At 36.2% G+C, this 27,268-nt stretch overlaps 1 protein-coding gene and 1 non-coding gene across 4 annotated transcripts; both read left to right on the top strand.

The window, feature by feature from the left end:
* The first annotated feature begins 13,712 nt into the window (after nt 1-13,712).
* Nucleotides 13,713-13,793, top strand: TRNAL-AAG (transfer RNA leucine (anticodon AAG)). The gene has a single exon. It is a non-coding gene; the product is annotated as a tRNA-Leu (tRNA).
* Nucleotides 13,794-24,231: 10,438 nt separating this feature from the next.
* LOC145054678 (uncharacterized) lies at nt 24,232-25,828 on the top strand. 3 transcript variants are annotated; one of them, XM_079002919.1, is made up of 3 exons: nt 24,232-24,310; nt 25,014-25,179; nt 25,241-25,828. In XM_079002919.1, exons 2-3 carry the CDS (start codon nt 25,128-25,130, stop codon nt 25,747-25,749), a joined length of 561 nt encoding a protein of 186 aa, XP_078859045.1. In that variant the 5' UTR covers nt 24,232-24,310; nt 25,014-25,127; the 3' UTR covers nt 25,750-25,828. The 3 variants fall into 3 exon arrangements, with proteins under 3 accessions (XP_078859045.1, XP_078859043.1, XP_078859044.1); XM_079002917.1 differs by lacking the exon at nt 24,232-24,310 and adding an exon at nt 24,379-24,937; XM_079002918.1 differs by lacking the exon at nt 24,232-24,310 and having other exon boundaries at nt 24,379-25,179.
* The last annotated feature ends 1,440 nt before the right edge of the window (nt 25,829-27,268 follow it).

Raw genomic sequence — 27,268 nt, 5'->3', positions numbered from 1 at the left:
TTTGTGATGGAAACGAGTCCCACCATACAAGTTTTACCACATGCCCTTGTAGTCTCCTTATTCCTACTACTTGGCCATTCCTTTTCAGGATCCTTATTAACTGGCTAACATTATGATCCATACATCATAGTTGGCTTAACTATCATCTAGTAAAATGTCCCTTAAGTTAACAACACATGGCCTTATTTTTGTAGTCACTATCTAATTTAAGTATCTCGCATATAAATGACATACAACATTGTCCGTACACTCCTTTCATAATGTCTTTCAGTGCTAGTTTTGGACAGACAATTGCTAAAACTAGGGATCATTTATAGGTGAACTCCGTTAAATTGAGAATCATTTCATGTGAAATCCATTAAATCAAGTAATTAATTCTTCTTATAATTTTCAATAAATGTAGATTTTTTGTTGCTAATATTTATTTCAAAATTTTGTTCTTATTAACATAGTGTAGATTCACAATGTGAGATTGCTAAAATTAGGTAGAGTATCTAAAAGGCAACAAGATGACATAGTTGATTACAAATATAAATGCCAACAAGATGACATAGGTGATACACTCACTAGCTATGAATCACTTGACGATGAACAAACAACTTATAGAAACCAATGGATCTGTTGTTTCCTCTGAAACTGATAGAAATGGACAAGATTTGAGCCTATTATTGCATCCATTATTAAGGTTATCAGGTACTGGTCTTGGAACAAATAGGTGTCGTACTGAATAGAGAAAGAAGCTGGAAAAAAGATAAGCTTATTTACCATTCTTTGTACATTTTTACCCTTTCCATTCGTGTTCAATATCTGTCTTTTGTATGTGAATTTCTGGATATGTTATGTGTTCTATCTAATTTTATGTGTGCAAAGTGATATTTATATATTTATTGGTAATCTTGATGGGTTTTATATATAAAAAAAAACCTATTTTTGGCAGAAAAACATAAACCCTAAGGGATCTATGTTCTCACTATGATTTGCAAACAATTATTTAATATCAAGAACCCTAGAACTACATTGCTATTTTCGAAATTACTAAATGGTTATTAGAAAATTCATACCTTAGTTTATTATTGAAAATAAACTAGTAATCCTTCCTTGTTGGTCTTCATAAAGCAAGCACCAGAAGGCGCGTGCCTCTAATGGCTCACACCCAAACCTTAGCAAATTAGAGGCTAAAGAGGAGAGATGAGGAGAAGGATAATTTTTGGCTCTATAACTCTTGAAAGATTGAATGTCAAAAATCATAACCCAAGAGGGTTTATATAGGTGTTAGGAAGGTAGTGGATAAGGCATGCTCTTTCGAGATAACCCTAATCCCTTAACTTCCTCCCTAGGGCATCTAAGGCTCTCTTAATGCCCAAGGAAAACCCTAGAATCCTTTCTAGAATTCTTCCACCCATATGAGTGGTTTTAGAATTAGGTAATGCTCAACTTTTAAACATTTCTAATTAATATATTATTCTCATAATACATTAATAATTATTTATTTTAATTTCTAATTAGTTTATTAACCATATAATAAGTTAATAAATTAGTCTCTCTCTCCAAAAAAAAAAACATTCCAATCTATTACTAAGTTTGAGGGCAACCCAAAAGGACTTTGCTAATAATTCAAGATTATCCTAATTTAGTTATTGGCTAAGATACCTAATCCAATAGTCTCATACTTGGATAAGTCTAAAACTAAATTACTGGTATAGCTTCTAAATTAAACATCAAATGGTGTTTTCCAAAGCAACTGTCAAACTCTGATCCGATCAGATATTTGTCCTTAGATAAGTGATCAAATATTACCCCGTTCTTCTAGATATTGTATGGACATGAGACATGGATTAGAATCAATCTCATTGTCCAAATTTTTTTTCCCGATTTCCTGATTTGTGATGACGACATAACACTTCTAATTGAACACAACAATTTAGTCTGGATGGGCCCAACACTATAAGTTAACACCAAATCACCGAGGGGCCCAAAGATACAACTTTTTCTGTTAGGGAAAAAAGAACGATTAAACTTTGACTCATATGCTTGTACCCTTTACTCACCGAATTATACATGACATTATGTTTTATAACATCAAGTTATTAATGTGTTTACGCAATACCAATGTACAACCAACTTGTAAATTACAACTCATATATCTTTATTTTAAGAATATAAGATATCATTGTCTCAGAATTAGTCGTGATATAATCCATGAAGTAATTCTCTGAGCATGGGTTTATCCAATACTCAAATCTCTATTTCTAAGTACTCATGAACGTTACAGCAAAACAATTGCCATGTCTAAACTCCTTAGACAATCTACAATCCAATTCATGATAGTCTTTCATTAACTACTTACTTCCTAAAGTATGAGTGACTGTGGAGCTTCGAATAATCAAATTATTCAGGAAGTAAAACATGCAAAACGAAACACAAGAATAAATAATTGACAAAGGAAGTAAACAATACTCATAAATAATCTCTATTATTCAATCACCAAAATCAGTTACATTTAATTTGTTACAAATTTCAAACTAATCATCTAACTACTAAAACTAATATCATCTCTCAAACCAATGCTCATGACATGTTGACTATGCTTAATCCTACTTAGAGCCTTTGTGACAGGATCTATAGGATTATCTTCTGACGAAACTCTCTTCACTATGAGATGAACTTATTCAATCACCAAAATCAGTTACATTTAATTTGTTACAAGTTTCAAACTAATCATCTAACTACTAAAACTAATATAATCTCTCAAACCAATGCTCCTGACATGTTGACTATGCTTAATCCTACTTAGAGCCTTTGTGACAGGATCTGCAGGATTATCTTCTGACGAAACTCTCTTCACTATGAGATGACCTTATTCAACTCTATGTCTGATATAATAGTACTTTCTGTCGATATGTCTTGATTTACCACGATCTCTAGGTTCTTTGGTCAAAGAAACCGCTCCTTTATTATCGCATAAAAGTTCCACTGGCTCCTGAATGCTCGGAACTACTCCGAGATCACCGATAAAGTTCTTCAGCCAAGCCGCTTCCGTTAATGCTTCACTTGCTGCTATGTACTCTGGTTCATAAGTAAAATCAGCCACCGTGTCCTGTTTGGAACTTTTCCATGTAACTGCTCCACCATTTAATAGGAATACCCAACCATATTGAGAATGAAGATTGTCTCTATCTGTTTGAAAGATGGCGTCACTATACACAATCACTCTCAACGTATCACTGCCACCAAAGACTAGAATCATATCCTTTGTCCTTTGCATATACTTGAGAATGTTCTTTACTGCTATCCAATGAGGTCTACTGGGATTTCCCTGAAAGTGATCGACCATGCTCAAAGCAAATGAAACATCAGGGTGAGTACATGTCATAACGTATATGATCGATCCTACAACCGAAGTAAAAGGGACTCAACTCATTTCGACTATCTCTTCATATGTACTAGGGCTTTGAGTCTTACTCAATTTGGCATTACTCTGAATAGGTAGCTCTCCTTTCTTAGAATTCTCCATACTAAAACATTTTAGTACTTAATCCAAGTATGTACTTTGACTAAGACCAATTAGTCTTTTCTTTCTATCCCTTAAGATTCTTATCCCAGGAATCTAGGATACTTCTCCTAGATCCTTCATAGCAAAACATTTTCCAAGCCAAGACTTAACTTCTTTCAAGGTTGGAATGTCGTTTCCCATAAGAAGTATGTCATCAACATACAATACTAGAAAGTTTTCTATACTCCCACTAGCCTTGAGATACACACATGACTCATCTTTACTCCTAAAGAAACCAAATTCTTCGATTTTCTCATGGAAGTAAAGATTCCAGCTACGAGACACTTGTTTCAATCCATAGATGGATTTATCAAGCTCACACACTCTAATAGGATACTTTGCATCTATAAAACCCTCTGGATGACTCATGTAAACATCTTCAACCAACTTCCCATTAAGTAAAGCGTTTTCGACATCTATTTGCCATATTTCATAATCATGAAAGGAAGCTATGGAGAGCATTATCCTGATAGACTTTATCATAGTTACATGTGAGAAAGTCTCATCATAGTCAATCCCTGGGGTTTGAGTAAAGCCCTTTACAACCAGTCGAGCCTTGAAAGTGTGTACATTTCCATCCATGTCGGTCTTCTTATTGAAGATCCATTTATAACAAATTGTCTTTTGACCAGGTTCTTGATCAACCAAATTCCAAACTTGGTTGGCATACATGTACTTTATCTCGCTGTCCATTGCCTCTTTCCACTTGGCAGCCTCAGGGCCTTCCATCGCTTCCTTGTAGTTATATGGCTCATCCAAATTTACCAGTGTTTGATCACTAATAATTGTATCACCATCTGACATTATATGGAAACCATAGAATGTTGGTGGCATGCTAACTCTACTATAATGTCGAAGATGTAATGAATTGTCAATGGATTCAATAGGAGTCTCACTCTATGGTTGAGAGCTAGTATCTTCTAAGGTTCCTTCATTGGTTGAATCTTGAATCTTTTCAAAGGTCAATTGTACTCCCACTGTCCTCTTTTCATATGAGCTCTCTCTCTCTCACGAAAGACTCCTCTTTGTGCTACAAAAACTATGTTCTCACTAGGTCTGTAGAACAAATATCCAAAGCACTTTTGTGGGTAACCAATGAAAAAACATGTCTCGCTTCTAGGTTCTAGCTTTTTGTGAGTCTTTTATCTAACGAAAGCTTCACAACCCCAAACCTTAATATGTGGTAACGAGGGAACCTTCCCTGTCCAAATCTTGTGAGGTGTTTTAACAACCTTCTTGGTAGGGACAAGATTAAGGATATGGGCTGCTGTCTCTAAGGCATACCCCCATAAAGAAATGGGAAGAGAAGCTTGACTCATCATAGAACAAACCATGTCCAACAAGGTTCGATTGTGCCTATCAGCAGTCAATTGTGAAGCAATTCCACATTACTTGAGGTAGTCGTGGAACTCGATACTAAAATACTCTCCGACTTTATCAGATTGGATCATCTTTATCTTCCTTCCTAATTGATTCTCGACTTCATGTTTAAACTCTTTGAACTTTTCAAAGGTTTCTGATTTATACTTGATTAAGTAGATATAACAGTATCTACTGTAATCATCAGTAAATGTCACATAAAATCGATTAACATCCCTTATGGTGGATCTGAAGGGTCCACACACATTTGTGCGTATGAGATCCAAAAAATCCTCACCTCTTTCACAAGATCCAGTGAAAGGTGATTTCTTCATCTTCCCAAAAAGATAAGATTCGTATTCATCATTTGGCCTTAAGTCAAATGATTCCAACAATCCATCCTTTTAGAGTTGGGCGATGCGTTTCTTGTTAATGTGCCCAAGACTACAATGCCACAAGAATGCATTGTCTAAACCATTAGTCGGATCAATATGAAATACACTATTACCTAAGATGTCAACACAAATCACAGTTTCATACACACCATTACAAGGAAAAGCTTCAAACATAAATATACCATTCTTATAAACCAAAATCGATCCAATCATGTCATTAAACGAATATCGAAAACCTTGTCTAAAAAGTGCATGAAAATAAATAATGTTATGCGTCATTTATGACGAGTAGCAATAGTTAACCAAATCTAATCTAATATCACTACTAATCATAAGACTATAAGTTATAATCTTTATAACAGGAGAAGATCGCCTATTGCTCATGACCAGATTCATCCTTCCATGCTCCACCTCTTCACTTTCTCTTAGTCCCTACAAATAAGAACAAATGTGAAAACCACATCCAGTATTAAGGACCCAAGAATGATTCGATTGTGAGTTTTTAGATTGAATAGTGTAAATAACTGCCAACAATGGCTTCACTTTGCCATCCTTGATGTCCTGCAAGTACTTGGGGCAACTTCGTTTCTAATGGCACTTATCATTATAACAGAAGCAAATAGCCTCTTTGGGATCACTAACTGAAGGAATATCATAATTGGACTTTGCTTTTGGGGCCATTGCTAGACAACCCAACATGGGCCTTTTCCTTCAAGTTCTGCTTAGGAGCACCTTTCCTTTTCTTTCCTTTGTTTTGCCCAATGGCAGGACAGGAGCATTAGTAAGGGTAGGAGTTTGATTCTTCTTTATTCCTGACTCAACCGTTCGCAATAGGTTGTGGAGTTGGGCCAATATGGTTTTTGTGTTGCTCAAATGATAACCCATAATAAACTGATCATAACAAGGTGGTAAAGAGTTAAGGACGATGTCAATGGCCAACTCCTCGTCGAAATTCACATTTAGCTTTTCAAGGCGCTCCACGTATCTTTGCATTCTTTGCACGTGGTTGTAGGCAAACTCTCTTTCCTTCAATTTGCAAGCCATTAGAGATTTGACAACCTTATACTTTTCTTGATGAGCTCTCTTGTGAAACTTTTCCATAAGATCCAAGTTCATCTCGTATGACTAGTAGTCCTCATAGAACTTTTGCAACTCATGTATCATGGTGGCAACCATGATGCAAGCAACCTTAGTTGTGTTGTCATAGTGTTTCTTGTAGGAGGCTATTTCTTTAGGAGTAGCAGTGGCTACATCGATCTCAATGAGTTGTTTCTCAAGGACATACTATTTGCCCTCGTATTGAAGAGCCATCTTGATGTTGTGCATCAAATCATTGTAGTAGGGGCCATCCAATGTCACCTTGGATATGATCGAGAGAAGCGAAAAGCTGTGGGACGAGTTTTAGGGAGCATAAGCATCAACAAAAGTAGGCCTCTATAGAGAAAAAGTAGTTTTAGTTAGATGACAATGATCCTTAATATTTTAACCCATAATTAATATTCAAGGTTTGGATCCAAAATAACAATTCACAACCAAGAAGAAGGATGTCGTAATCTTATCACAAATTTTGATAAAGGTAGGCAAAATCAATTTACCAATTTCGAACTATGAAACTCCTAGATCTTTGGGATTCATTGATTCTTATCAATGACGTGTTCAATCTCAGATTATGATCTTCCATTTGTGACTAGGATATTGAAGATCACAACAAGATGTGAATAACCATACAAATACGCTTGACACTCTCGATGTCATTTATCGTCTCTCGTTAATGTGTTGGTTAACCACACGTGCTCCATTAACAATGATAATTTTCGAAATGCCCATTGTTACTCTTTGTAGTCACTATTAGTGTGTCGGTTAACCACACACACTCCACTAACTAAATCTAAAACATAATGTGCTATTTTATGGATTAAAATAATTTTCACATTTTTCCTAAAGTAACTAAGAGTGAGATTTTATAAAAATAGTTTATTTACTTTATAGAATTATACTTATTAATGGATTATATCATATCAAATCTGTTCGGCTAACGACCCTCCACCATACAAGAGAGCGGTGGATAAAAATGGATACCCAATGACGGTCATTTTATAGGTCACTTCCTTAAACTCCCCTTATAGTATGACTTCGTGAATGAGGTGTACTAGCGATTTGACTTACTTGTCTTATACATATATTATATTAATCTTTTAATTTTATATAGTATTACAATTAAAATTTTGAAATTAATAAAAAAATAATTTAATTTAAAAGTAAATCAATTTTGATTTAATCTTTATATTTTAATTAAACAATTAATTAAATTAATTAAATCCATGTAGATTAAATAATTATTTACAGTTAAACTATTAATAAAATAATTCAGTTTAATCCTAATCCTAATCCTTATAGTTTTTGAAAATAGGCTAGGGTTTATCATGTTTTAATAATTTAAATTTTAAGGCTTTTAAAATAACAAATAAGGAAACAAGGTAAACCCTAAAAGGGTTCCTAAATTTTAGAAAATTAGGCAAAGGGGCTAGGGTTTCTTAAGTCCTTACAAATTTTTAAAATACTAGGGTGGATGCTGGGGTTTCAAGAACCCTAGGGGTTTTTAAAAATTACCTCCTTAAGGTTTAGTTTCTATAAACCCTAATTGTGATATATCCAAATTTGTGCAAGATAAATGAGAACAATGGCTCTGATATCGTGGATGAGTTTTATATGTAACAAAAATCTATTTTTGGAGAAAAAACATAAACCCTACGTTCACATGCAACCTATGGATCTATGCCTTCACTATGATTTGCAAACAACTATTGAATATCAAGAACACTAGAACTACATTGTTATTTTCGAAATTACAAAAGAGTTATCAGAAAATTCATACCTTAGTTTATTATTGCAAATAAACTAGCAATCCTTCTTTGTTGGTCTTCAGAAAGCAAGCACCAAAACTCTCGTGCCTCTAATGGCTCACACCCAGACCCTAGCAAATTGGAGGCTAAAGAGGAGAGAGGAGGAGAAGGATAATTTTTGGCTCTATAGCTCTTGAAAGAGTGAATGCCAAAAATCATAATCCAATAGGGTTTATATAGGTGTTAGGAAGGTAGTGGATAAAGTAGGTTCTTCCAAGATAATCCTAATCTCTTAACTTCCTCCTATAGGCATCTAAGGCTCCCTTAATGCCCAAGGAAAACCCTATAATCCCTTTTATAATTCGTCCATCCCTATGGGAGGTTATTGAATTGGTCAATGCTAACTTTTGAACATTGTCACATTTAGTCCATCTACTTTTAAATAATCTAATTAATCCCAAAATTAATTTCAATTAATATCTGATTAGTTCTTAATTAAACAATACTATTTCTAATTAAAATATTATTCTCATAAGACATTAATAAATTATTTATTTTTATTTATAATTAATTTATCAATTGTATAATAAATTAATAAATCAGTCTCTCTCTTCAAAAAAACATTCCAGTCTATTACTAGGTTTGAGGGCAACCCAAAAGAACTTTGATAATAATTCAAGATTATACTAATTTAGTTATTGGTTTAGACACCTAATCCAACAAATATATTGTGGAAAAATAATGTTTCAAAGTAGAAATATTTGTGTTTTTAATTATCAGTTTTTGGTTATATTTGGTATTATGATTGAATTTTGAGTTGAATTATCCAATATTATAAAATGACTGACATAACATAACCTTTGTTTATTTATTCATTTTATAACTTTACTACGCAAGGTACAAGTCACCAGAGCATCCAAACTAGGACAAACCTCACTAGACCTTGAAGCACAATGTGAGACTGCACAACCTACATATTTTATGTAATGATTTTTTTACTGCATGTATATGTGGATACATTGGTTAATAGAAGACTCACATTTGTGTTTTTATCCGTTTTTGTCTCTCTTGTAATGCTTAATCATTTTTAGAGTAGTAACCATTTTAGTACGTATGTTCCATGCATCACACCATATTTTACCGGTTTCTACGTGAAGTTATTTTTCTCAATATAAAATATGTTATGTTTCTCTCTTTGTAGACGGATGTAACCGGTGACTAGGTTGGAAACAAAAGTAAAAGGAATTATTATGTGATTGGTGTTGACAAATAACCTGACAAAAGTTATATTGATGATGCAAATAGTGGCATAAGTTCGTTTGCTTTGGAATCATTTTATATAATTTAAAAGATGCAACATAAGCATAATGCTCTTATTGTTCCCGGATAATAGTTATTTGGCAATAAGCTCTAATGTTTCCTATCTTTCTCTTACTTTTTTTCCTATCCCTTTATCAAATTTACAACCTTCTCTACAACAGAAGATGTAAAAATTACAAGAGCAATTGGAGGTGCAGGATGTGGAAATATCACAACGCAACTACCAATAAGCTGAATGATAAATTTTTCAATGGTTTAAACAAACAAGCATGTTTTAGAGGGAGTTGTGGAAAGGGTAATTCCCTGATGATTTTAGTCCGTTCACATAAAAAATAGGTCTTGTTAACATAAAAAAATTTAATGGTTTAAATATGACGTAAAAATGTGAAACATACTGAAATTTAGTTCATTTTTTCATTTTATAAATTTATTCTAGTTTTTTTATGTTTTGCATTTAACCTTTTTAAGTATCCAATCCCATCAGTTAGTCAAAGATTGGAGTTTCGTACAAACCGTTATGAAAATTGCCTATTTGGATGTGAGGATGACAAGTGAAAGAATGATTAAAAAGAAAAAAATGCAATTCTTTTTTTAAAGGGAGTTATTGATTTTATAATTCCACCAGGTTTGAACCGGATATATTGTTGAATCTGTAAGTTCAACTGGAAAACATGATGATGAATTATTGAACAACATTAACAACAAAACAATGATTCTCAATGGGCTGTTGGAGGGATTAGTCAACCTTTTCCTATGCTAATGAAGATGAATCCATTGGTTTATGTTCTTCATCTCTATGATGTCGTTAATGTCCTTGTTATCACAACTAATGGATCCATTGGCATATTTTTGTTAATTACTCCATCTTCTGAATAAAGTTACAACATTTAACTTGACACTTTGTGTTTGGCTATGTTGTGAAACGTCTAAAATGCCCTTGATATAGATTGAATATACAAATCTTGTAGAGTAAAAGCATTAATAACTTCTTTGTGATGAGAATAACGACAATTAGGTCATGTTAACATAGAAACAATTTTAGGAAAAAGAAATCTTGAGGTATCATGGGACAAGTACATTGTCCATATTGTTAGCCAGATTAAAGTACGTTGCTAGTTATGTAATGATTCAAAAGAAAAATGTGCAACTATTGATTTTTTGTTAGGTGAGACATTTTCTAGGGCAACCACAACTTGAAGCTTGCACTTACAAGGATGGATGTTGTGATTATACATGCTGGTATCACCAGTAATCCGGTCAACTTTACGGTTACAGTTGCTGCAAAAGTTTTCAAGAAAATTCTATGCAAATGGGTTCTGTAAAAGTTAAAGTTTCAAATAATTAACAAACCCAACAATGACACGTCTACCCCATACGAAGCATGAGCATCCTACTAGTTGTAATTAGTTTATGTTTATTAATTGTTTGTTATTTTTTTCGTTACATAATTCTACTAAATTGAATGTTTATCTAAGTGTAAGTAGACTCTAACATGATCTTCCCCATCATGCCAAATCATCCATCGTTGTGTAGGATAGAGGTGTAGAAAAATATTGTTCATACCTAGATTTAGGAACAGTTAATACTATTAGTCTATGTAACACGGACGAATGCAAAACCTAGTAATTACCCACAATAATACTTAGTTTTATTAAAACTGAAACCGCAAGCGATTATATTTCCAATTATTGAATTCAACCATTTTATACTCACCAATTAATTTTTGTCTTTATATAACAATCATCTACCAACGGGCTTGTAGCCCAGCGGTATCAGGTGGTGTCCTCCCTTTTTGAGGTCGAGGGTTCAAGTCCCGTCGTGGACATATGTGGAATAGGTGTTGTAGCTTAGGAGTAGATTATATATATATATATATATATATATATATATATATATATATATATATATATATATATATATCCCCCTTGTTTGACCCTTAGTTACCGTTTGCTAAATTTTCATTCGTATAACCAAAATTAATTATTATCTCCAATTATAATAATAGTATTTCTACTTACAAGAGTAGTGTCTTGAGTAGTCACATGTGGAACCATTAGTTTAATGACCTTAATCCATATTGGAAAAAATGAGTATCCGGAGTTAAAAAGACGACATTAGCCTTCTTATATCCATATTTGAGGCAATCTGAAAGCAAACTTGGAGTAATTGTCTGAAATCATTATAAAAATTTGTCAGTTTTATTAGAAACATGATGACAAAAAAATGAATAGTGGTTTTTAAATTGTAATGATATGGATTAATTCTAACTTCTATTTTTTTTCCAAATAATGAAGGGCCCACTAACTCTATTACATGCCCCTCATGTAATCCACTTTGAAGTAACACATCAAAGTTGGTTCATTTTATTAAGTCGGTAATAATCTTAACGATAATTGAAAAATAGTATCATTAATCAGATATAACTTAATATAACTTTTACATCTCGTTGATAAATAAAGTTTCTTATGTACTCTATCTTCCAATAACATCAGACCATTCATTCATCCATAGTTGATGGTAGGTTTTTCTTATCGAGACAAGTAAATTGATACCTTGTGGGAAGATATAGGGTTAAATGCAAGAAATAACAATGTAATTTTATTGATATTTTTATTATAGCATCCCGATTCATTTCTTCATATTAGGGTATTAAAACATCATACTTTTAAATTTCTTATATTATAATATAAATAATATTGTTAGGTGCGTCGTTTAAACCTAAACAAATAATAAAGGGGTACAAAAATTATTGATTGGTTGCACTTAGGGGTAGTACAGGAAAGCAACGTCAAATCAACATGGAAACGTCCCAAAAATCGATGTTTTTTGGCGCAAGGCGCATACTAGTATGATAGAAAATTAGACGGGGCGCCCCGCGGGGGGGGGGGGGGGGGGGGGGGGAGGGGGATTTTGATTATTAGAACTAATGTTGAACATAAACTTATATTAAATAAAAATGCAACTAAATAATTTATAAAATAATTAAAAACAATTTCAGTTCCGCAATGACTCTCCTATATAATCATGCAAATAACCATTGACTTGATTGTGTGAATTGTGTTATGCTTAAACCGATACCGAAAATCATTAACAAACTCTAACAGTTTTCCTATACCAAATTGTTTAATCAAAATACGCTCTTTGAATTAAACCTTATTTTTAAGAACTTAACCAAATAAGCTCTTAATAAATTTAGAAAAGTAGCATTAATAACAATGTAAAAATTCTCAGTAAAGTTCATTACTTCTAATAAGCTCAGAAGCGTAAAAACTTTGTCAATAAGTTTATATTAGAATTAAATTGTACACATAACCAATCTAATATTTGTTACTTATTACCTTAAATTTAAAATTTACGGATTCCAATAACCAGTTAATTAAAGTGATCAAATAACAATTCAAGTGGCCAACACAAATTAATTAAAGATCAAACATATTATTAAACACGAAACTAAACCAAAAATCAAGCCTAATGATTACTTGCACAAAAAATCGATTCATTACAAAATTAAAATCTAAGTTTGGGAAACATGGTTGTGTTCGACTGCGAGTAAAATCCAGACGTGTTTAAATAATGTACATGCAAAATCGAGATCATTTTTTGGAACATGGGCATGAAGCACAACTCGTGTTTGAGTGACACAAAAATAATAATCTTTGAAATCTTCAAAAACTAGGAAAATGGGTTTCGGGGAGGAAACACGACTCATGCTTTAGAAGCACGATTGTTCTTGAGCTTCATACAACTAGCCTTCAGAATCCCATTTTATATCAGCATGGTCGAGTTTGGTGGATAGAACAAAACTTGTGTTTTGCATTTTTCGCTTTTCGGGATCAAAACTTCATTCCAAGTTGCTTCCTTCCATTCTCAAGCATCCTCAATTATATTAAGTCCATTAAGCTCTAATGCTCCACTCTTACATCCAAAATCCAGCTCCGCATCAAAATCCTTGAAAAATACATCAAAATAATATATTATATTTGTACACTTTTAATGTATCATTTTGGTAATTGAAATTCAAAACTTCAATACCTTTTTATTAAAGAAATTGTATATTTAATTTTAAAACAAAGAACATAATAATCGTTAAATAATTGCCATTGATGAATCAAATCGATACTTAACATAAATAACATGTTTTGATATGCTCTGAATAAGATGATCAGTTATTACATGGGGTTTGGATTCTCAAGGGATAATTTAACATATTCATATATTAACAAAAGAAGCAATAGCAATAAAGTTGAGATGGCCGAGTTGGTCTAAGGCGCCAGATTAAGGTTCTGGTCCGAAAGGGCGTGGGTTCAAATCCCACTCTCAACATGTTTCACTTTTAAAGAGTCAAAGGCTTAAATAGTGATTCACTCCATTTTTAGTTAATAATTCTCTTAATTTTTATGATTTTTTTTTTCATTTTAAGGTAATACCGATTAAAGAGCATGGCATGTTAAAATGACTAAAATAACTTTTCATTGATCCGCACATTTTGTTACTCATAAGTATCAAAATTGTCATAATTATACAATAATCCACCTTAAGGTTCGATTTATAAATCGTGAGAAATTTAAGCCATAAATAAGACCGTTGATAGAAAATCTACAAAAAGAAAAGAACCCTTAAAACTTAGGGTGAGTATGGTGCGGTTTTCAGACCAAAGCGAACCGCAAACCGCATGGTGCGGTTTTTACATTTTTAAAACCGTTGGGTGCGGTTTTGCAATGATTCGGTTTTTCGGTTTTTAAATGCGGTTTCGGTTTGTATCGGTTCGGTTTTTAAACTGTGTTAAAAATTTGGTGCAGTTTTTTTTTTTTTTTTTTTTTTTTTTTTTTTTTTTTTTATGTTTTTTGGTGAAGTTTTTTAAAACTGTAAGAACTGAAAACCATGTGCATATAAGCTTGTATTGTGCTGTTTTTTTTTTCAATACATTCATTTTCAGCTCAAAACAAAATTACATAATCAAAAATTATAAGTCGCTTAAAATACAACTTGTGACCATTTTCACAAACTAATTAATAATTGAAGGTTGGTTGATTTTGACTTAATTTGTTACAAGCTTATTACATGTAATCGATTAGTACGTTTGGCTAACAATAAAACATTTCTTTTGCACCCCATATAGTCTTATACAAACACAAAAATAAACATATAATAAATATATTATCATTTATAACTATTTTAAATAGCATGTATATAATATACATTGATTGATTTATTACTATGCATGTTTGCGGTGCGGTTCCGTTTTGGTGGACCAGTTTTTAGGATAGAAACCACACCGCACCGTTGACCTTCCGTTTTTGCAAAAATTAAATCCGCACCATTGGTTTTTGCATATGTTTCGGTTTTTCGGTTGCGGTTTTATCGGTTTTTCTTTAGTCGGTTCGGTTTTTGTTCACCCCTACTTAAAACCTAGAACACTTAGAACTTTCAACGTAATATAATTTTATTGTTGATGAAATTGATACATATGGTACAATGATACTATCCGAGACTGCATAAATATTTTTTTAACATGTATATATAATATTGTATCATATTTTACTTTCTTAAGTTTAGACATATATAAAATAATACCATACATCCCATGGATGTTTAAATGTGTATTTTAGAGCTAATTATTACAACTTGGGAGTTGCAATAAAACCTTATGAACAAAAAAAAGTTGCATTACATATGCACTTCCCTTGCCTTTTAGCTTTAATTTCATTTTCGTCTTTTCATTCTAAGGGATATATATCAAATTCTATGAGATTTCAAGGTTGTGTTTGAGGTAGGTCCAAGAGATTGATAACAAAGTTGTGGTGTATGTCTAAATTTATTTAATTATTATTATTATCAATATTTTTTGTGTGTGTGTGGGTGGGGGGGGGGGGGGAGGGGGGGAGGAAGGGAGGGGAGATGCTACACCTCTCTCCCCGTCGTCAATGGTGGCTTGTGCTACGTGTGATCTATGTAGATAAACAAGAAATGTCATGAGCTATACCAAGGTCCTCCCCTCCCCCCTTCTATCGTTCTCCGATATTTAAGTTAGATGTGAATTGTGTTTTTGTATATAATGAATTAACGATCTTTTTGGTAAATAGTGAGTCTGAGGCTTTCTCTTTGATGATGTCTTACTTTTATAAGCCTCTAGAAGAAGAGTTGGAATGAGCCTTTTACCCGGTCTTATGCAATACTTGGGTAAAACAAGTTGTCCATTTATACCCCTAATGTTTTGTTATTGTAAGTATTTATACCTTGCTTATTTTTCAAGATATGTTTGTGTTGAGTTATTGCCTGATGTATATTTCTATGTACCCGAGGTTATATTTATGATTGGGAAAGTAATGATTTGGATTGTTGTGTGTGGTAATGCATGTCGGTATTTCCAATGTTGTCGATCCGGGTACAACATTAAGTCCTCCATTGAAATGATAAAAATTGTACACCAATTTTTGTCATTTGGATTAAATTTGTTGTGGTAATAGAAACATGTCACATGGACGCGTTGCAGTTGCATTAAATGTTGATAGTCGTTGCTTTGTCACATCTGGCTTTTGATTATATTTCTTAATTAATGCTTAGCCGGTCCCTCTTTTTATATATCAAATATTGTTGGTTTAGAACATTCTTCACACCATGTACTCTTGTATTTTTAAAGTTCCTTTTTTGTCGTGGCCATTGACAAGTCATCAATTCATTCCGATGTTGACAAGTAATCTTGGAACGATACGTTTCTGACTACCATTTTCCTGACATATACAACTTTTTGTAGCCCCTTCTCCCGTTTTGATCCTTGAGCCTCAGGTGGGTAAGGTAGGATTTTACTTGAGGTCTCTAGATCTTACCAGAAAATGGAGAAGGATGCAAGAGGTTCTAGATCTACTAGTCTCTTCTTGTATCCCCAAGGCTTCACCTTATTCTTCAAGCTCCAAAACACTCAAGAATGCTCACAAATGGCTCAAAAGCTCATGGAAGGCACTAGGGTTTCATTCTGGTCTTGAGAGAGCATTAAGGAGGCTGATGGAGTGTTATAATGTTCTTTAAATAGGGTACAAGGCCTGCATTTAGGGTTTCCCAAACCCTGACCAACTCGCCGAGTTAGTCCTCTGACTCGTCGAGTAGGTCACTTAACCTGCGACCCAAATCACGCTCCTACTCGTCAAGTCATCCCATCAACTCGACGAGTCACTTCCTGATTTTGAGGTTTTCTTTCCTTTCTAGGTCTTCTGAATTTGGGGTGTTACAACTCTCCCTCACTTAAACTAGACTTCGTCCTCGAAGTCCGCCACTGACGATTACCTTACAATCCACTTACAACTTGCCACTAGTTACGCACTTCGCCCATTCGGTCCAATCCTCGGAGGACCGCTCCGGCTAACAATTATGCAACCTCCCACGACGTTTCTAATCGTCGGATACCTTGCCTGCTTGGCCCAATCCTTGAAAATATCACCTTCAGAATAATCCGATCATTACTACCCTCGAGTACAACACTCTTACTCAACCGGTACTTCCTGAGCACTTACACTTGACATACAAGGGGTTCACCCTTTTTCCCTGCGCCGTCATTGGCCTTCCCAAGGTGACTTGCCATAAGCAACAACTTTTCCTAACTCCATCAAGGACAAATCCTCTCCTGAAACTGCAATCTTGGCCACTCCCAGTGCTGGCCATCACACCCTTACCCACTGAATGATTAACTTTCGATGCTCCAAAACTGAAAGCTCCACCCAACATGTGAATCAAATAATCCTTCGAGTAGAAGATACCTCTCTATAATAGTTAAGACTCAGACAAGAGCTACGTCACAGAGTCAAATCAATTACTCTGAGATTATTTAATCCCGCCGTGAGTGACTTAGCATCTCCTGATAAGCTCACTGCTCTACTCACAAAATCCCTTATCATTACTCCTGCCTGAAGTCCTACTGACTCTCATCCGCCTTCCATATAAACTGAGACCACCCTGGTCCCAACTGATCTATTACCCGAAATACCGGTCCCCTACCGATTACCGAACGCAAGAACAATCCCTTAGTCGCTGTCAGCGACTTCTGAAGGTACTACGACTACCTAAACTGCTCTACCAACCTAGCCACTCTGGCTCTAGAAAATCTGGGATCCTTGATCCCCTACCTTAACCCTAAGGGCTCTACCAGGTCCCACTTGCTGCTATAAGTACACGGGTCTCACCCAAACTATTCTTCGGAGCGGCCTCTCCCACAGGTCTCACCTATCCAGGGCTATGCAGGCCCACTCTTCCTCTAATCTCAACTTGCTATTCATTCCTGATTCTTATCATGCTAATTCTGAGATATGGGCCCCCGCCTACACTCCACGAACTAGGAGATACGGGTCCTCGCCCACAATCCGCTAACTAGGCTATTACTGAATGCTACAGCCTACTCGCAGTCTCATAACACTTGCCTCACTGATTCACTGTTGGGGAATGCTGCGACTATCTCGTAGTCTTATATCCTAACTAAACTTGTGCCTTTCCGGAAGATCTCCGACCTGGTTTCCCAACCCATACTTGCACTTACTTCTTCCCTGGGCCACTCGGGTGGCTCTCCCCCACTTCGATTCATCTAGCTCCTCACAACTCACAACTTGGAAGGAACTTCCAATTTTCTTATCATCCTCTGGCCACCATGTTGCCAATCCACGCTTACCATTTCTGGTGATCTAATCGACCAAGTCCCCAAATGGTTCCTCCCCCAGAAAAACTAGCGAGACACTACCGAGTCCCACTCATGCATGCTACAATTACTGCATCCTAAGTAACCTGCTCAAAAAAGGGAACAACCTCTAATTACCATTCTAAAATCCAGGGTATGCAGATGGCATATAACTCAATCACAAGCAGGACACAAATTTAGAAATACCTTTACCAACACCGATGCAGAACCATAACAATAAAATCATAACATAAGCTGACAAAGAAAAGTAAGATACGTACTTGACACATCGGGGGCTGCTCGCACCTCCTCCAAAACCAACTGGTATGCCCTACTTCTCACCGCAAGCACCTCTGCCCGGCCCTGACGGCCGTCGGTGATCCTCAAAGTTGCAGGGGTAGGTGCCATCACCTGTCCTTGCTTAAAGAAAACTTGAACATTAGGCCTTCTTGTGGCCCCTTTGACTGCAATGGAAACATATCGGGTCTGATCCCTGGGTGGTGGTAGCGGTACAATCCCTGCTAAAATGACCGATCCGGCCGCACTTGAAGCAACCTGAATCACCACCACTGCGCTCCTATAGGCACCATCGTGCATCCTGCCGCACTTGCCACAGCGACCCCAGTCCTGATGACCTCTCGATCTAGAATCTGATGTCTTGGGCCTCTTGCCCGAACCCATAGATACTTGAACCTTTGCTAGCTTCCTCTTCTTTTTTGTCTCAAAATCAGTCTCTCTTTCTCTGGCCCGAGCGATCATGTCTTCCAGCGTCTTGCAGCTGGACCGACTCACGAACTGACTGATATCACTCCTCAACATCTCGTGGTACCTAGCCTTCTTCATCTCTTCGTCTGCCACATACTACGGAACCAGAAGGGCTCCCTCCCTGAACTTGGCGGTGATCTCCGCCACTGTCTCTATGGTCTGCCGTAGATCTTGGAACTCCCTAGCTAACTGTTGCACCTCAATCACCGGTGCAAACTCGGCCTTGAACCTGGCCGAGAAATTGCTCCATGTCATCGCGTCCAATGTGGCATCATCCCCAATAGCATGACCAACCTCCTCCCACTAATCATGTGCTCTGTCCTTCAGGAGACAGGAGGTGAGTCGAACTTTGTCCCCTTCGGGACATCGGCTAGAACGAAAAGCGTTGACGACATCAGCCAACCATCTGCTACTAGCAATGGGATCTCTAGCCCCATGGTAATCTGGAGCTCCACAAGCTCTGAACTCTCGAAATGTCAGCAAACGCACTCCCATCATGGTCATCATCTCAATGCGGAAGGCTCCCAGCCTCTCATCCAAAATCTCCAGTATGCCCTCCTTGACCGTGCCAAAGATCACAGGAGTCTGGTCTATAATGTTGCACATAATCTCAGCTGATACAAACTCCCTTATCCACTCCTCGAGCTGCTCGGTTCCTGAACCCGAGCTTGATCCCTCTCCGGCGCCTGATCCGCCCACCGGTCTCTCACGCAATGTCACCATGCTGAAAACATGCCATAACAACCATCAGAATACACATCACTACAGAGGGATCACACACACGAACTACAAGTTCTCTGGTTTTATCTCGACCCTTCTTGAGTCGAGTACAGATCCTCTGCTTTCAGTAGTATGGGCCCCTACTACCTTCCACATCTATCCGTACTTTCCTCAAGAATTGCTTCGACTACACCAACTCCCTTTCACTGCTACTAACACTGCTCCCAACACTACTCTCATCCTAGGCTTGCCCTAGGGTATCCTCTAACTCATTCCGTCCTCAGCTACTGAAGGAATTCCCAATAATGTCAACTAGCTACCTCATGAATATAGCCACATACAACAGAGATCAGATAATCCTTTGAGTAAAAGACTCATCCCTAGAACGGTCGGACTCGGACAAGAGCTGCGCAATAGGTTCAATTCTTGTCACTCTGAGATTATCCAGCCTGTGCCACATGTGGCTTATCATATTCACTTAATAGCTAGCTCGAATTACTAAAAGTCCCATAAGCACAAAGCAAGCAACATTCAGACAATGGGGGAAAACTAACCACATAATCCAATCAAACTGTCTTATCCCCTATTCAGGAATCTATACTAGCATGCAACTCATAAGGCTCATACACATATAACAGACACATAAGGCATCCTCCTAGATCCTTAGTTCTAATCTAGCATGCAGATCTCATAATCATATCATAACATAAACTTGTATGGGTAATTTGGGAGAACTTACTTGAGCTCGGTTGATTGCATGCACCACACCTTTTTCTGTTTTCAAAGTTCTTTTCACTTTTCAAGGTTCTTTTCTTTTCTAAAAGTTCTTTTCCTTTTTCCCGAAATCTTTTATAAAAATGATTCTCTTTTGAAAATTATCATACCAAGTCCTCAATTTAAGTCCGGACACACACAAGAGTGTACCCGAATCCCTCAAACCAAGGCTCTGATACCAACTTGCAACATCCCCAAAATCATGACCAATTTAAAAAAAAAACATTAATAAAACCATAAGTATTAAGTCATTTCAACCATAACTAAAGGATTATATAACACAACAAAGTATCATTTCAAAACACTTGTTCGTTTTATCAGAGTAAACATCCCAGGCTAAAACTCCTTTGGTGTGTGTGCCATGCGATCACCCTGAGCTCTTCCCTCCGCTATCGGATGTACCTGAAACCAAAACTGAAAACCGTAAGCATGAAGCTTAGTGAGTTCCCCAACCTACCACATACCATATTTATATAACTATGAACACATAACCATGTACTAGGCCCCCGCCCGCTGTATCGGGCCCCACCTGGCATCGAGCCCCGCTCGGTATACAAATCTGTCTCTCTTAGGCCACACCTACCTCCGGGCCTCGCCCACTACACACATACATACAATCAAATAACATACTAATAAACAAACACTCTATAACTATTTCCTGATCTAAGGCCTCGCCTAACTAGGGCCTCGCCCCTGTCCTGCTACTGAAGTTGTGGAACCCGTCCATACTCCTGATAATAGTGAGATACGGGACCCCGCCCACACTCACTCCCTTCCTGTCACGGGCCTCACCCTACTATGCTAATTTTGAGATATGGAACCCCATCCATACTCAGCTAGTGGTGAGATATGGGACCTCGCCCACACTCACCTTCCTACCAGGCACATACAAATATCACAGAGACAACAAGTATAATCTAACATACAACATAAGAATCTTCCTCGAGATTGCCTTGGCATCGAGCCCCCGGCCAGGAGACATACTATCTTCTAACATACTACAGGCTTACCCCAACATCGGACCCCCGGTCCTAAACCTATCATACCTACTCATGCAAGAATCACAAAGACCTCTAGCATTCTAACCTTCCTCGGGCCTCGCCCACCATTAGGTCAAAACCCGGAACGTATACAATAAGTGCCTAGGGCTAACCCCTGGGTCTTCCTACTATACATAAACATAAACATAATGGGCTGGCATTGGTGCCTTAGACCCATACAAAAAGTGAGGAGACTCAACTTGCACTACTAAAGACTAGTTGAACACTTCTGACTACTATCAGGCGACTCCTAAACTGCTGATCCTTCGGCTACCCGAACTGTTAATACCCAAAATAACATTTAGACAACAATACCCTCAAAAGTCAAACCAGGTCAAGCTTGGTCAAAGTCAACGCTCTGAGTTGACTTCAACTCGCCGAGTTGACTCATCAACTCGTCGAGTCCCACAATTCACAGGTTACTTCTGGACTTCGATCCTACTCGTCGATTTCTCCTTGAACTCGTCGAGTATGCCTTCAACACATTAGGACCCTTCTTCATCTGACTCACCGAGTTCTCCTTTGAACTCGTCGAGTCCACCTTCATAAATTATGGAGATTGCCTTGGACTCGCCGAGTTCCTCCTTGAACTCGTCGAGTATGATGATCTTCAGGTCCACTATGAACCTAGACTAACTGAGTCCCTTACTAATCCAACTAATACCTGCTAGCAGAAGGGTTTTAGGCAGGGAAACAGCCTGACTCGTCGAGTCATATGAGTGACTTGTCGAGTCCCTCTTTATCCCAAACTATTTAATCGATTTCTGAGGGTCTTAAAGCATCCAAAACATAGATCTAGACCCAACCACCTCATAACCATGCAAAGCTACCGCCTTTTTCCTCTGCTCATGGCCTTTTAAGCTAAAAAGGCCAAAAGAACACTTCTTATGCTTGCATGGGGATTCCTATGGCATAAAGCTTACACCTTTATCCCATAACAACCCTTAATGGTGCTAGATCTAAAAACATAAGCCCTTGGGACGTCCATTCCTCTCATGCTAGGGTTCTAGGACAAAAAAAACCCCCAAAATTGACAAAGAAGAGATCTAAGTGCATAATGATCAAGGTTGAAGCTTTCTTACCAGAAAATGGAGAAGGATGCAAGAGGTCTCTGGATCTACTAGTCTCTGCTTGTATCCCAAGATTTCACCTTATTCTTCAAGCTCCAAAACACTCAAGAATGCTCACAAATGGCTCACAAGCTCATGGAAGGCACTAGGGTTTCGTTCTGGTCTTGAGAGAGCATTAAAGAGGCTGATGGAGTGTTATAATGTTCTTTAAATAGGGTACAAGGCCCGTATTTAGGGTTTCCCAAACCCTGACCAACTCGCCGAGTCAGTCCTTTGACTCGTCGAGTAGGTCACTTAACCCACGACCCAAATCACGCTCCTACTCATCGAGTCATCCCATCAACTCGACAAGTCACTTCTTGATTTGGAGGTTTTCTTTCCTTTCTAGGTCTTCTGAATTCGGGGGTGTTACATTACGTATCTAGTGAGACTAAACCTCGGGATATTATTGTTCGGGTCTGGAGTTTTTTTCTTTGGACCAAATTCTTATTCCTGGCAATGTTTCTATGGAAGGCAATTTTTCCTATCTATTACCTAGTCTTGAAGGAAATGTTAATATTGGTTTGGTTTCTACTTCTAGTTAAGGCATAGCACCTGGTTCTGCTAAGTTTTCAAATAATTTAAGTGGTAAACGCAAACTCATGTCTTTAATGGACTAATTCTAGTGATTTAGTTCATGAGTTGGTTGGTGAATATTCGAGACCACTGAAAACACATAGTTTGGCTAGACTTCGGAATCCTATCGGTTCGTTCTCTAGTGGTATGATTTTTTTTTTTAAATATATTTTCACCATAATAGTTGTTGGTTTGTCTTCATCATATATACTTGTCACGGGATCTTGTAATTGTTGTGAAATGTTGAGGGAAGAGTTGAATGAAGCACATCGTGTTATCAGTCAGGTGGAGAATATATATTTTGTCTATTGTGAATGAGAAGTAATTAGGGTTATATGAGGGTTTGTTGTGTTTGTCAGATTGGTATCTATCAGCTGAGGTGAATCTAAAAGCGGTGGATAGTATGAAATTGGCTAGTGAAAAAGTATTATGTGACGTCAGGAAGCGGCATGTTGTTTGTTTTGGTCAAAAATTAACAAACTAATTTCATAGCCAAATTAGTTAGGGTGGTGTGATGTTTGAAATAAGGTAAGTGAAAGTAAGGTGCTTAAGATCTTGAAATGTGATGAAGATCTTGGTTGTGCCCAAGATGTTGGGAAGAAAATAGTTAAGTTCAGAGAACTGTTTAATAGAAGTGTGTTACTTTGTAATGAAATTAAATATTTTTAGGAAAAAATAGTGTTAAAGTGATTCAACAAGTGAATTTGTGTAATAAAGCTTAAGATACTAAAAAATGTACTAAGATACCACAAAGTATCTTGATAATTTTGATAATGAAAACATGTTAACAATGTAGCAAATAATGAAATAAGTGGATGTCGATCAAAAGACAATAGGTAAATCAAAATAAATGCAAGAACCCAGAGAATTAGGAAGAAAGCCCTTAAATCTTTTGGATCTCTGGCATAAAAACCTCAGGAGATGATGAAATCACCTACCTTTGAACTTACATTAAATCGAAAAAAAATTATAAGTGCTAGATGATCTTAAAAATGATGTAAATGTGCTTAAATGTCAAGTGAGCCGGTTAGAAAGTGGAAATCAAAGTGTGTGTGAATATCGACCAACTAATCTTTATATATATATATATATCAATAACAACTAAAATTCCAATATTTTTGGGATCTTCCTTGATATTTGCTTGATTCGGCTTTTATGAAGGTCACGATTATCAAGGTTTTCCTCCCGTTCATTTAGGTAATCTCTTTCCACATTCACTCGTTTTATTCTCTTATTTTTTTTACCATGGGTAAGAAAATCGTTCTGGATAGGGCTAGATCAGAGAAACCTAGAGGATTTCATATATTTAGGGTTATTACCTGGTATGAGAGTGAAGCCAGTAGTTTTTTCAATGTCGATATCGATTCACTTCGATCATCATGCAATTTTCCACATGGCACTATCTTTAGAGTTCTTGGGTCAAATTTGAGGGAAGACTTTCTTTCTTCGTCTTGGGTTTGTTTCTATGAGTTTCCTTTTACCATCAGTCGTTCATTCCTTTTCCCTTCATTGATTTCATAATTTTTCAAGTCACGAAACTTGCTTATGCCCAAGTCACGACAGCCGCTTCGTGTATTTTGTTATGGATTTATCATCTCAATGAGTCTGAGGTTTAGATTTTGGATTGTCTGAAATAGCGAGTGTCTATAATCTCTAAACTTTTGGTTATTCTTGTGTGGTTCTCAAAGTGAAGACTAGTAAATCTTATCTATTCTTAAAAAGTCCTCCTACATATCATGACTGGAAATGGAGATACTATTTTTTTTTTTGTTAAGACTAGTTCTCTTGGCTAATATCTTTCTTCTCAAGATTGGCTGATTGAGGGTAGGGATTCTATATTTTGGGTCTCTTTCCTTTATATTTTCCTTCAATGCTAACCTTGATCTTTTATTCCGGGTAGTTCCAAGGTTTGATGAGCTCCGTCCTCCCCAAGAGGTTACCGAAGCAAAGATCCAAGAATTTCTAAAACTTCCAGCAGAAAAAAGAAGTTTTGGGGTGGTAGCTGATTGTCTTTATGAAGATCTTAGTTCATGCATGGCAGTTAATGATTCTGATCATGTCTATAGGTAAATCCTTATTTTTATCTTAACAATCTTCAGATGGGCTGATGGAATTCTTTGTATTTAGGCCCAAGATTAACTCGATCAGGTGTTCTTCTTAGCTCTTCTTTCAATGTTGATGATTTTTTGTCTTCGAAGATCAAAATCCGATCAACATATTCAGTTATCTCAAAAAACCTCTCACTGTGTGTGAAGAAGAAGAAGAAGCAGAAGATGCCTGAATTCATGAAATCTAAAACAGTTCAAACAACACTAGCAGTAGCAGATGCGCTTTCCTTTTACTGTGCGATTACAATAGTAGCACTCATGCTCACCGGCGCTTTTAGAGATGATCAGAATTTCAGTTATTCTCTCAGCACCACCGCCGGAGGAGGAGGAAACAGGCTGCCGGTGCTGAACCGCCGGCCATGTGATGAGATATACGTGGTCGGAGAAGGAGAAACTCTTCACACCATAAGCGATAAGTGTGGAGACCCGTTTATTGTGGAAAAAAACCCTCATATCCATGATCCCGATGATGTTTTCCCTGGCCTCGTCATCAAGATCACCCCTTCTTCTTCTTCTTCTTGTTCATAAATCAGCAGATTTTCTTTTTCTTTTTGTAATTTGATATCCCTCGTTATGTAACAGATGTGGAGAGTTGATCAATGATAACATATATACTAGTTGTTTTGTTTTTTTTTTTTTTTTTTTTTTTTTTTTTTTTTTTGTCTTTATGTAAATATGATATTTAGCTTCGAAATTATGGTTTCGCATATACTTTGTTTATAGTTAATAATCATTAAAAAGATGATTAAAACCATTTATACTCTTAGCTTTGTAAGTTTTAATTGTAGGTAGCTTTCGTGTATGTGGACATAAACCGTAGTCACGGTCATGTATGTGGGCATAAACCGTAGTCACAATATGCCGAAACATGTTCACACAATCTATACACGGGCAACATGTTTTGCCTTCATCATCGACATGGTTCTTGGCGATCTCTATGAAGCTGTTAAGCCCTTTTATGAACTCTGGGCACCTTCGATTTTGCAACGTAATCCAACTCTTAATAATAGTCATAACTGTTTCATTATTAGAAATTAGAATGTATGCATATTATAGCATTTATCTATTATAGCATTCTACTTCTTCATATATATATATATATATATATATATATATATATATATATATATATATATCCCTAATAAATAAAGAACTTTTTGCCACTTGTCAAATTCTTATGCAATTGGACATATGCCATTTTCTTGATTTTTTGATTTGTCTAATATTCCACTTGTCAATTTATTATAATGCCACCTAAGCAATAGATAATGCAGATGCATATTCTTGAATGAAAACACACGTATATATAATGCAGTTATTATTTCCTAAATTTTAGTCCATATATAAAGCAAAGATACGTTTGAGTTATTTGAAAACTTTGGTTAATATGCTATTTTATTTTGTTAAAATGGCACAAGTATCAATTTTGTAAAATTTGTTTTTTTGGATTTCAACCCTATTTTTCCCCATTAAGTGATTCAATGTGAAATACTTTTTTTTAGTTTCTTTATTAAGTCATTGTTTTTTACGTTACATCAAAAAGAAATACTTTCTTTATTAGTATGTTGCTGACTGATATGTTTGAATTGTCCTCCATGTTAACATGATCATGAAGCTCCAATATAAGATCTTGCTGATTTGCTGACTAATATGTTTGAATTGTCCTCCATATTATAAAACATACATTCGTGTCATACAAAGCATAATTAGTTAAAGTAAAACTGTAATTTTGAACAGGGGAAATTTGGGAAGGGACATTTTTGTCCTTTTATTATCAAACAAAGTTATTTGTTTAAATGTGTGTCTTAGTGAATAACTGAACTCAAATGTAGTATGAAATGTTGAAGATCTTTGTGTTAATTGTTGGAAGTAAATCAAACAAGGAATCTCATGCAGTTGTTATTCTTAGCATACCCCTGATAGGATTACTTTTTTTTACAAGTCTTTAAAAAAGAAAAAATCTCTATATGACTGTTTTGCCCCTGGTAAGGGATATACTGAAATGTTTGGGCCTTAAAGTAATCTTTGAATTGGTTGCTAAGCAAAA

Source organism: Lactuca serriola, chromosome 5, assembly GCF_051521515.1.
Source record: "Lactuca serriola cultivar US96UC23 chromosome 5, Lser_US96UC23_V15, whole genome shotgun sequence".
Lineage (NCBI taxonomy): Eukaryota > Viridiplantae > Streptophyta > Magnoliopsida > Asterales > Asteraceae > Lactuca > Lactuca serriola.
This window is presented reverse-complemented; position numbering and strand designations above follow the sequence as displayed.